The sequence below is a fragment of the Taurulus bubalis genome (genome assembly GCF_910589615.1).
Source record: "Taurulus bubalis genome assembly, chromosome: 4".
NCBI lineage: Eukaryota > Metazoa > Chordata > Actinopteri > Perciformes > Cottidae > Taurulus > Taurulus bubalis.
The window spans coordinates 8,519,362-8,531,493 of record NC_136592.1 but is presented as its reverse complement, the minus strand read 5'-3'; the positions used below and the strand labels follow the sequence as shown (position 1 = coordinate 8,531,493).

At 47.0% G+C, this 12,132-nt stretch overlaps 1 protein-coding gene across 1 annotated transcript; it reads left to right on the top strand.

The window, feature by feature from the left end:
- Positions 1-1,684: 1,684 nt before the first annotated feature.
- On the top strand, positions 1,685-9,143 carry lrp3 (low density lipoprotein receptor-related protein 3; the record flags this gene model as incomplete). Its single annotated transcript, XM_079217498.1, has 7 exons — positions 1,685-1,940; positions 5,103-5,241; positions 5,324-5,529; positions 6,162-6,778; positions 7,030-7,502; positions 7,773-7,905; positions 8,295-9,143. The coding sequence occupies 7 exons, from the start codon at positions 1,685-1,687 to the stop codon at positions 9,141-9,143; spliced, it is 2,673 nt and encodes an 890-aa protein (XP_079073624.1).
- Positions 9,144-12,132: the final 2,989 nt, after the last annotated feature.

Genomic DNA, 12,132 nt, shown 5'->3' with positions numbered 1-12,132 from the left:
ATACTCGCACACGGTTCTGCGTAGAGCAATTCAAATTCATTTTAGCTGTAGAAGTCCCTGATATGGCGTTACTTGTGTATATAAATATATATGACGTAGAAGTCGGCTTTAGATGCTAACAAGCGGGAGGAATTGGCTAACGCTAGCATAGTCAACCACCTTTTTGATGGAGATGTGAGTCTTTAAACATTGTTTTGCGATGTGACTACAATTAAAACATATCATTGTAATCGACCTCGTGCGTTTAAAAAGGCCATTTTCATCAACGGCAATACCGGCGCCGTGGCTTAGATGGTTAAAGCGCCTGTCTAGTAAACAGGAGATCCTGGGTTCGAATCCCAGCGGTGCCTTTTGGGCAATGTCTCCTTGCGCTTCAGTTACTGACATCTGTTGACAGGCGGTGATTACATACATCTGTATTGAACATGTGATTTTATTTTTCTTGAGAAACACTCTGTAGCTTGTTTGAAAACACCGAAATTGAAAGTAAATGATGTATATATGAAATTTGCCAAAGGGGTTTGCAGTACACCCATCTGACCGCATGGAGGTGGCAGTGAGACCGCCTCCTGAACCAAGAATTCGTCAAACTACAATGGAGGGATTGGGTGAAGAAAATCATGAAGCGACCGTATTTTAGATGCCCTCTTAATTTCCACAAGCAAACGCCGTCTGTGGTGAAACCTGTACTTCAGGACGATGTCTACAGTTTCTATCCAACTGTGTGTTATATTCCGCCGGGAATGACGAGGGAAGAACACATATAAACAAAGAATAATGAGGACCACTTTGTGCTATTGGATGCGGCAAGCTGAAGACAGAGGGCCCACCATTAGAGCGGAAGTTAGATTATCCCTTCAAAATAAGACCTGCTGAAACAATACCTTCCTCTATTAGAACAATTCCTCATTTGTGTAAACATTCCTGGCAAATAAACGGATTCTGATTTCCTCGCCTTCACCTTTTATTTGTATACACTTACACACACAGTGACGTTTTGCCTTTGTGATGCTATATCTTAGTTTTATTGCTATTGATTTTCCAGATGATGTCCATGCAGATGTGCCAAGCGGGTCGTAATGTAATTTAGTCAGTCAGTGGATTACATTTTGTTTTTGTGTGTGTTTTATTCAGTCAATCATTACAATACAATATTATTCTATATAATATACCAAACAGAAAGACTGAAAAGGTATAGGTATAAGGAAAAATGTTTATATATTCCTATCCTAAATTATTATGATCAATTCAATCAGATAATTAATTCGAAAGAAAGAAAAGAAAGAATGAAAAAGTAAATATACATACATTCCATTCTGAGGATTACACTTCCAACCCTCAATCTTTTTTATGAATAATCCTTTTGAAAACCACTCTTGACCACTCTTACATTAATTTTAGCGTTGTTCCATAATTTAACTCAACTACAATAAAAATACATCTTTTAATCCCCTTTTTAGCTTTTTGTACAGTACATTTACAAACATCTCAAATCATATTTACAATCATGTATTGAAAGTAACCTTTGTACACACTGTTTTTTGCCCTCATAAACTACACCGATTCCAACAAGTACGTAGCTCCTCAAAATCTAATCTTAGTTGTAAATGTTTGAATGATTTCTCTAAAAAAGGCTCCGTTGACGATGAAATGTGCCTTTTATTTTGAAGGCGTCCAACAGGAAATGGCGCCGTTCGCCGCCGCGCTTGACGTCTTTGGCTGCCGCTGCAAAGGACACAATGCCTTTTCACAGTGCGGCGCAGCTTTCGGTGCGTCTGAGCTGAACGCAGATGCGGGAGCCTCGCTGGTGGAGGACACAGATGTCGAGCAAAGCGCGGAAAGTGTGTCCGACATGATGGCAGCGAGTCCCCGCCGGACCGTGGGACCCACGGAGCTGCTGCTCGGGCTGCTGTGGATCCGCTGCGCTCTGCTCGGCGCAGGTGAGGAACAACAATGCGTCTCCGCTGCTGCTTGAATGGGAACATACACGCACACACACACACACACACGTTTATGTGCCAGACATTCAAATGGCTCAAATGGAAAGTCAGCGAGTAGGTTTAGTATTTGTTTTGGTGGTTCCTATCGCCATTAAAGGTCTCGCGCTTTACAAAAAGCGTCCAACATCACCAACGTTACATCACTGATGCGTCCCAGCAGAGCAGCACGCTGCAAAGCTGACGTCCACACCCGCACGGGAGAGGGTTTATTGTGTCACTCCGCCAAAGTGCTGCGATAGATGAAGACTGTCGGTGTTTTTATTGTTGTGCCCGGGGGGGTATTGATCTGTGGTGGGTAAACGACGTGGAAACATGGACGCGCTCTTTCACAGATGAGATGCTGCTATCAGCATTACATCACTGCTTCTCTGCAGACACCCCCCTCCCTCCTGTTATCATATCCTGTACTTTATTTGGCATGAACATGAAGGAGGAAGGATGCCGGTGGGATGGGGGTAGGTAGGTAGGGAGGAAGGGGGTGGGCTTGAGAGAAGATGTCACACACACCACCCCAACGTGTTAGTACTTGTTTTAGCACCTTTTCACACACACAGAGACTCTCTCTCTCTCTCTCTCTCTCTCTCTCTCTCTCTCTCTCTCTCTCTCACCACACACACAGTATTCTTCCAGTTGTGAAGATTTATTGCAGAGGAAGCAGAACACCTTATGTTTATGTTAGTGAAGCCAGTATCTCTTAGTATAATTTATTTTATTTATAAAAACACTAAACTGAATCCAGCTGTTCGTCTCTCAGATGCTCTGTGGTTATCAGTGGTGGACCGTAACTAGGTACTCACTCAATGTACACTACTTGTACTACGTTGAGGTTCTGGTACAGTACTTTTCAAATTCATTTCAAAGTAATTTAGTACAATATGTTGCTCACATTTTCTGCATAGTGAGTGCTTTTGCTTTTTATATTTGATGTACATTTATCTGATATACTCCTGTAATTTACCTCGTAATGGATTTTCTTTTGGTGCTGTATTAGTATTTTTACTTCAGTGAAAGGTCCGAATACTTCAGTATCATGAGTCTGTTGTTGTGATTTACTTAATGAACTGGTTGGCAGCTGAGTTTATTGCATTAGGGTTCAGGCTGAACATACCAGAAGAATAAACACGTTACATAAGAGCCAGGAGTCTTCGGTTCAGAGAAAAGCTCCAAACAGAACCAGAATCCAAAATATGTATTGGCCAAGTACGTTGCACATACAAGGAATTTGACTTCGTGAAATAGGCCGAACAATAAACATAGAATAAAACGATAAAAATATAATAAAAACTATAAACATGTGCATATCACAACATATCAGTGGCAAGTGTATTTTAAGAAAAGAAAAGATGTGCAAGGGTGTTTGAAATTGTCCTGCATGGGGATGTGAGAGTCAGAGTCCGTCAGTGTCCCGGGCTTTGTTGATGAACAAACTCAACCGCTGCGGTCTCGCGTAGCTGCAGAGCATGCTGGTCCTTTGAGGCTACTGTGAGTCGAGAAACTGCTCTTTCTTTTTTGTGTGCAGTAACTGCTGCTGTGATCTGATTTAAACACAGTTGACGGACCAGCAGCAAATGTATGCAAAACTAAATACAGTAGCCCGGCCCACTTTAAAGGCTATTTTGGCCTCTGATGCTGCACATGAACAGGACAGGACATGTATTTCCGGGCAACTTTTGAATTTGAAAGCAGAAGGAAACTGCAGAAGCACTCCTACAGAATGCTCATTACATTTATTGTTCATCATAGAAAAGGAAATGTTAAACATCTGCTGTAGTAATAATAAATAAATAAATGGGGAAAAAAACTCATCAGGCAGCAACTTTGTTCAGCTCTACTTTGCAGACTGCTTGGTGTGTGCGTGTGCGTGTGCGTGTGCATGCGTGCGTGCGTGTTTGGGTAGTGGATATCCATCACTGAGCTCTTAATGACCTCACCCCTCTATGTTTCCATCCGCTGACTTAACTTATTCATCAATAAATCCTGAAACAAACACACACACACACACTCAGCAGAACTGGGCACACTCAACATTGGATAATCATCGTTAAAGCTAATGTTCTGTCTCTGTGGTTCTGGTTAATTAAAAAGCTTGCTAGACAGCTTCCTCCTGCACGCGTGGCATTAAGCAGTAATGAGCCAATAAAAAAAAAGAATGAAATCCTTCCCATTGATTCGACGTTGACGTCACGATTTCCCCTCGTTATAGCATCACTCTCCTCTGACATCGAGACGCCCTGTTTTTTAAAAACGCCTTTTTACTCATCACGGAACAAAGAGGACTCGTTGCGTGCAGAGAGTCTGAGTCACAGTGCTCCTTCTGGGCCACCTCACCTTGTTCCCCGGAGCGGTGGCGCGATGGCAGCGGGCGAGCTGTCGCCTTGGCTGCCGGTTTGGTTGCTGCTGCCGCTTCTGTTTTAGGCCCCATGTGATCAGCACAGAGAGCCCCACCGAGGCACTAAGGTCATTTGTCTTTTTGAGGGAATGTTTTTTACGTCTTTGATCCGAGACAAATGGGGAGAATCAAATAAAATGGTATGCTTTTTAGTAGAATGCAGCCGCAATGTGATAAAAGGGTTAGTGTTCCTGCTAAAGTCATGAGTTGAAAAGAAGGAACGTGTGTGCGTGTGCGTGTGCGTGTGTGTGTGCGTGTTCTTGCAGTAGCACGGTGGATCCCGCTAAGCGTGCAGAATCCTGAGTTCATCATGAATAAAAGAATAGACTGTATCTCTCTTGTGATAGGGTAGCTTCCCTCTGAAGGAGCCAAGATGTATCAGGAGGCCTTGTGGTGCCGTGAGTGAAAGGTCACCGGTTTAAAGACACAATATGAATTCAGAGTCTGCTGTTCAACAAATCTCTTGAAAAGACCAAAAGCTGTGTAGCTGCCACGAAGCCTGATACAGCGCATATTGATCGCGGCTGAGAATAGTCCCCCCCAACTAACACACTATTTACTCTTGTTTGAGTAACATTAGCCAAATCTACAGCGCCCATCTGTTTACGTTATCCACAAAAGGCTTGTAGAACCTGGCCTCATCAATGTGTGTGTGTGTGTGTGTGTGTGTGTGTGTGTGTGTTCCCATCCTCCTCCGTATCTTTGCCACCCAGCAGGCTGCAGTGAGCGAGTGGAGGTCCACTCAGAGCGGAGGGGTGTGATCTACAGCCCCTCGTGGCCTTTAAACTACCCCCCCGGAGTCAACTGCAGCTGGCACATCCAGGGAGGTCAGGGAGAGGTCATTACCATCAGGTAGAGTCCCTCACGCATACAAGTCTGCACATGACATTTGTCGTGGAGCGAGCGCCTGATGTCCCCCAATCCTCTGCTCTAGCTTCCGTAACTTTGACCTGGCGGAGTCGGGGAGTTGTTTGGGAGACTGGCTCCTGCTGACGCCCACGAGGAACGGGGAGTCCAGGCTGTGTGGCTCCATGCTGCCGCCGCCCTTCATCTCCACCAGGGGGCGTGTTTGGCTCTATTTCCACTCTCGGGCCAACAGCTCCGGGCAGGCCCAGGGCTTTCGTCTCTCCTACATCAGAGGTAAACTGGGCCAACAGTTTGATTTCAAATAGAAAGAAGGGGATCGTCTTAAAATGCCATATTTTCATTTCTACATTGTCCTTTATTGCGCGGACTGAATTGCAATACCCTCTCAGTTCCTGTGCCTCATCATAGCAGTCATTTTATTGCTGTTATGTTGCACAGAAACATTGTCACTCGACAGTGTTGGCTCTACTGAGGTCGCTTGCTCAACTTTCTGGTCTGAATCTGACAATATGTGCGTCAGTTTTGGGCTAATATGAGCGTGTCCATGCTGTGGCCCTGGGGCAAGCAATAATATAAGCCTATCCCACCCATACTCTATCTGTAGGACACACTCTATTATCATATACACTTTTTTGCTTGACTATATAAAAATGATGAAACATGTATGCTCTCTCGGTTCCACGTGTTTTCATAAATAATAGTGGCTTTCTCTGCCACCCTGCAGATTACAAGTGAGGCCTGAGACTCAGAGAGAGAGTGTTAACATGAACAAGTGGGGAGTAAACTAAACCCATTAGCTAGTGATAATGAAGTGCATTTACGTGTGCAAACTATGTGTGTATATGTGAGGATCTGCAGAGCGTTAATAGCTGGTGTTTCAATCTGTCGACGTTTTCTCTCTGCAGGTCACCTGGGTCAGAGCAGCTGTCAGTCGGATGAATTCCTGTGTGGGAACGGGAAGTGTCTTCCTCGCTCCTGGAAGTGCAACGGTCAGGATGAGTGCGGCGATGCCACGGACGAACGCAGCTGCTCGCCCCCTCCCACCGAGGCGCGGCCCGGCCTCTGCCCCCTCGGCTCCCTCGCGTGCACCGAGGCCCAGTCCACCCGCTGCCTGCCCGCCGCCCTGCGCTGCAACGGAGCCCGGGACTGTGCTGACGGCACCGACGAGCTGGGCTGCCCCGACACCGCCTGTGGCAAGCGCCTGGGCAACTTCTACGGCTCCTTTGCGTCCCCGGATTTCTTCCGGGCCAACAGGAGCGCCGTGGCGCAGCTGAGGTGCTCGTGGTCGCTGGACACCCAGGACCCCAAGCCCATCGTGCTGCAGCTGGAACTGCAGCTGGGGCCCGGGGACTCGCTGCACGTCTACGATGGCCTGCTGCAGCGGGCAGAGCAACTCTTACAGGTGCTGTCGTATCATAACAACAGGCGGCCGGCGCTGCTCGAGTCCAGTCGGGGTCAGATGAATGTTTTGTACATGGCCCAGCCTCACAGCCCTGGGCATGGCTTCAACGCCACATACCAGGTAGTGCGAACTGGAGAGGGGAAAACATCTTTCACTGAAACCATTCATCATCTCCATCTCCTCACAATGTATAGTTTAAACCTCCTTCTTTAAGCCTTCCTATATGTTTCAAACATCTTCTTTTGGCTTCCTTTCACCATTTCTTATCTGTGCGTTTGAAAGAAGTGTGTGTAGCTGTTAGAACACAATCAATCAAGCACTTGTCTTCTTTGTGTCGAGAGAGTGACACATTTTCTCCCCTGCCCTCCCAGGTCAAAGGTTACTGTTTTCCTGGCGAGCGTCCCTGTGGCAGTGATCAGGGCTGCTACACCGAGCGCCAGCGCTGCGACGGCTACTGGCACTGCCCGTCCGGCCGCGACGAGGAGGCCTGCCCGGCGTGCCCCGACGGGGAGTTCCCCTGCGAGGGCGGCGCCGGCGTCTGCTACCCGGCCTCCGAGCGCTGCAACAACCAGAAGAGGTGCCCGGATGGCTCGGACGAGAAGAACTGCTACGACTGCCAACCTGGAAACTTCCACTGCGGGACGAACCTGTGCATTTTTGAGACGTGGCGCTGCGACGGCCAGGAGGACTGCTTGGACGGGAGCGACGAGAGGGACTGCTTGGCAGCGGTGCCCAGGAAAGTGATCACGGCCGCCCTGATCGGCAGTCTGGTCTGCAGTCTCCTGCTGGTCATTGCCCTCGGCTGTGCCCTCAAACTCCACTCCCTCAGGAACAGAGAGTACAGGTGAGTCTGACACGGCACCTCAGTCCATTTCTTACACTACTTTGTGTACTTTCTCTACACGGGTCCTAAAGCATATTGTCACACAGTCTGCTATAGCATATTATTGCGGGTAATGGAGCAGGTGCCACAAACTTCTAACAAAGTTTCCCAGGTTGTTTTCCTCATCACCTTAAACTCGCTCACTCTCTGTCTTCGTCGCTTCAATACTTTCTCCTTTCTTCTGTTCTGCTCTCTTTCTTCCTCTTCTCCCTCTCCCTCTCTCCATTGCAGAGCGTTTGAGACTCAGATGACTCGCATGGAGGCAGAGTTTGTCCAGAGGGAGGCCCCCCCTTCGTATGGTCAGTTGATCGCCCAGGGTCTCATCCCTCCGGTGGACGATTTCCCCCTGTACAACCCCACTCAGGTAGCGCATTCACACACAGGGATTCACTGCGGACCCCATTTCCCTGAATTGTTGAGTGTACTGGTGTGTGTGACTATTCTTTTTGCAATTTTGGCAACCAGCAGCTGTAGTGCAGTCCCGACATAGACAACAGCAGTCACGATCTCTTTGTTTCAGCAATCACTAACATTCCTGTCTGTGTGCATTGAGGCAAAAGCTATTGTAAAATGTGTTTCTGTATTTATCTTTATGGAAAATATGAAGCTACAGCCAGGAGCCATTTAGCGTAGCTTAGCATGAACACTGGATAATTTGGAAACAAGATCCGCTTACCAGCACATCTAAAGATTGTTCACGATCATATTATATCTTGAGAGAATTATAGTTTCTCTGCCCTTCCTCTCCTCCAGGCCTCCGTTTTACAGAACCTGCGGCTGGCGATGCGCAGGCAGATCAGACGTCACTCGACGCGGCGCTCCACCTCCTCGTCCTCTCGCCGCCGCCTCGGGCATCTGTGGAGTCGCCTGTTCTCTGGTCCGGGGCGAACCAGAGGCCACGCCCCCCTGCTGGACTCCCCCGGACCCGCGCAGATCGCACTGGGGCTCCACAGCTACCGAACTGTGGGGGTGCAGGGGCCCCAGGGAAGGGCCAGGTGCGGAGCTGGGCTCGGGGATGAGGTTGATGCGGTGGGCTCCTGCTGCTCAGCCACCATGGACCTGCACTCCTGCACGCCAGAGAGCCCCGCATCACCGCTCTCCTCGCAGTCGGTGGACAGCCCAGAGGAGGGGGCGCTGTCGCCTGTCAGCAGGGAACACAGCAGGGCGACACCGTCTGAGCCCCCCACCCCCGGCTGTTCAGATCGTAACGGACCCCCTCGCACTCCCCAGGAAGCCTCTGTACCCCTATGCCCCACCAGGGCATCTCGGAAACTGGTCCTGGAGCTCGCTGTGAACCTAAAAGGTGTTTCCTTGAGACGCTACTCCCCCTTGGGGCCGCTGTCCCCCATCTCACCCCCTGTGTTTCCCAGCTGCTCCCAGACACCCACAACCCTATCGCACTCCCAGGGGATAGAGGTGACTTCACCTTTTGAGCCCTCCAAAGCAGAGGACAGCAACAGCCACTTCAGCGTGGAAGTGCCGAGCAGGGAAATAAGAAGCAGGGACGAGAGGAGGAGTGATGGCAAGAGGAGGCTCTCCAGGTTCAGCGGGACCCTCAGTGACGAGGGCGGAGATTCAGGGAGGGAGACAACGCCATGCTGAAGAGTTTAAGGAGATACTCTGTTGAGACCCGGTGTCTGCAATATTTGCTCTGCTAAAGTGTCCTTGAAGTGTGTCCCCCACCAGGTCCGGAGGTGAGACCCATGCCTGAGCCCACCACATGGAGCAAGTGCAGTAGAATATATAATGAGCTCACGCCCGTTTGAGTGCGTAAAGATCTGCATATGCAGTGTTTTGCTAAGAAGAATAAAACCAGCGTCGGTAGTGCTTATGGTCTGTGTAATGCAGTGAATTGTAAATCTGCAGCCTAACGTTGAGTCCCGCAATTAAATGCAAACAAGCCTGTTTGAACGTAAACCCATCATGAGCCTGTCCCAGAAAATCAAACTCAATTCTGGCCCCTAGTACCAATACACTATTGGCAACGTGTTCTTAAAACGCCAAAGCAGCCTTTGTGTTGTTACCCAGAGCCATTATGCACCGCTATATACTGTGAACCATAAAAGCCTGCTAAGTGATCTCATAGGAATTTACCCGATTAAAACGTCCTCTAGTTTTATTGAATGAGGTGGTGTTATTATTATTATTATTATTATTATTATTATTATTATTGAATGACATTTCTAGAAGGTGGTTGGCTGTCGCATTAAAGATAAAGCTGGTGATATTTTATATTTATGTTCTTGTCAAAGAACCATAGGATCAGGCCCAAACCACGATGAGTACATACACCTCGCAATGCTTCCCGCCTTCAGCAGCCCGATTTATATGCTTTATGTTTTAAAAAGCTAAATAATTTCCCGAAACGACTCAAAAGGACTTAATAGTGCATTTGTTTGAGTCTATTTTCAGCCAAGGACTAACACACATTTGGTGCTCTTGTGAGTATTTGTGGGTCTGAGTCTAACTCAACCCCGGTGTGTGTAGTCGTGGTAATGAGGTAACCCGTCAACCCAGTAAAACGATGCGGCTCGTTGAGGTCTTTTTATCCGTTTTTGGACAAGAATGGAGCTCTGTGACACAGAGGAAGAAGACATATCAGACTTTACAGAGACAATACTTAAGATGATATTTGGGGAGAGAGGGGTATGACATGCAACAAAGGCTGAAATCGAACCGGGACGTTGCGGTTGTGTGGCAGACGTTGTCGCTATGCGGCTACCAAGCCAGTCCAGACAATACTCGTTAGTAAGGTCAATACGTTGTTGGTTTGGGTCTTTTCATGGGCCTTGTTGACAATAAGAGAACGTATAAACAACACCAGACCTACCTTTTAAACACAACTTTGAACCACAAAAGTTTGACATTTTGGGAAATACACCTATTTGCTCTCTGGTTGAGAGAAAGATGGAAATACTTTACTACTCTCATATCTGTCTGTAGAATAGGGCTGCACCCAGCAGCCGCTTAGCCTAGCTTAGCACAAAGACTGGAAACATGGGAAAACTGCTAGCCTCGCTCATTCGCTGCCTTCAGACAGATCCAGGCTACCTGTGTCCACCTGTTTACAGTCTTTGTGTTAAGCTAAGCTAACGGGCTGCGGACTGAAGCCTTATTTTGAAGTATACGGGAGATTGGTATCTCAACTAACTCTTACTCAAAGGGCAAAAAAAAGAAGGTATTCCCCAAAAATGTCAAACTATTCCTTTAACAGTGCAGAGTCACTGAATCATTCAGCGAGTCATTCATGCCAAACCTTTGTCAGCATTTGATCAACGTGCGTCCAAGGCTATTTGAGTGATGCATCCCTTTTAAACAAACCTTTTTATTATTTTTCAGAGATGGTGTATCAAATCGATTTTTAAATTCTGCATTTTTAACTTGAGATAGAGAGATATATATATCTATCTCATCGGATTTAAAAGCCAAACTTGGCTGGAAACAGTGAGGTAGTGAGTCCAAGTATTTTGCCTGTAACTCTGCTCAGCCCCTCGTCTTCAAGTCAAACCCAAACCGAGGAATCCTCCCCTCACTGGAATGAACTTGACTGCGTCTGTGTCCGCTCTGATTTCCATTCGGTGCAAAGTGAAGATTTTATATGATTGTCTAGGTCGAAAGTGTCGGGAAGAGAGGCTTCACTTCAGAATATGGATTGTTTGTCGGGTCCTCTTCGTCCCAGAAGTACCTCTGCAGTACTGCTGACTGACGGGTCGCTGCAGTGCCCCGACCGCTGGTTTATTCTACTGGAAATTTACATCTATTCTGTGGGATTTTAAAAAGTTCAAACAAAGGCCTCTATTTTTGAGTCTTCAGTGGAGACTACTGTACTAGTCCTACTTTATATTTCTCTCTCTGCCTTGACTAACAGTGAACTTGATTGAACCTGATTGCCTGTGTTTCTGATGTTTTTTTGTAAAGCATATCTCTCTGAGGTGACCCTAGTAACCGTTTACTAATTACCTCTAAAGAATGTATCACTTACATTTGTCTTGAAACCGCGGAAAAAGCCAAGAACAGCCAAGCTTGCATGTATTTCACAAGTTTTTTATTTCGTGATCTCGAGGGAACAAAGTTGGTTTTCTTGTGATGATGGGTTCATTTTTTCTCAGATTTTCTGGGAAACTAAAAGGCAGATATCTTGAAGTAACAAAAAAAAAACGTCAGCGTAGTCTGGTGTGGAGGGAAAGGAACACAAGCTGCTGCATGTGAACAGTAGCCTCATCAGCACCATGGATGCCTGGACAGCTCCGCCTCAGGCTAACCAGGGCTAAATCACGTCTGTGGGTTAAATACTGCAAGTTTTATACTGTGCCAAAGGATAGCCCATGTATGTTGACCCAGAATAAGTCACCCGTAGGAGACGAGGACTGATCTGAATGTTATGTCTTAACAGAAAAACACAATCTGGGCAATTTCAGCTCAAATGAGTTGCCAGAGTTTCGGCACAAACCCCATGTCCCCGATTGACATGATAAGTAATTTGTTTCCTCGTGATAACTGTTTGATTATCTCATTACCTCAAGATACCAGAGCTTGTTGTTCTTGAGATAGCAAAACTAATTAACTTGTGATCTCGAAATAACGGCATTAA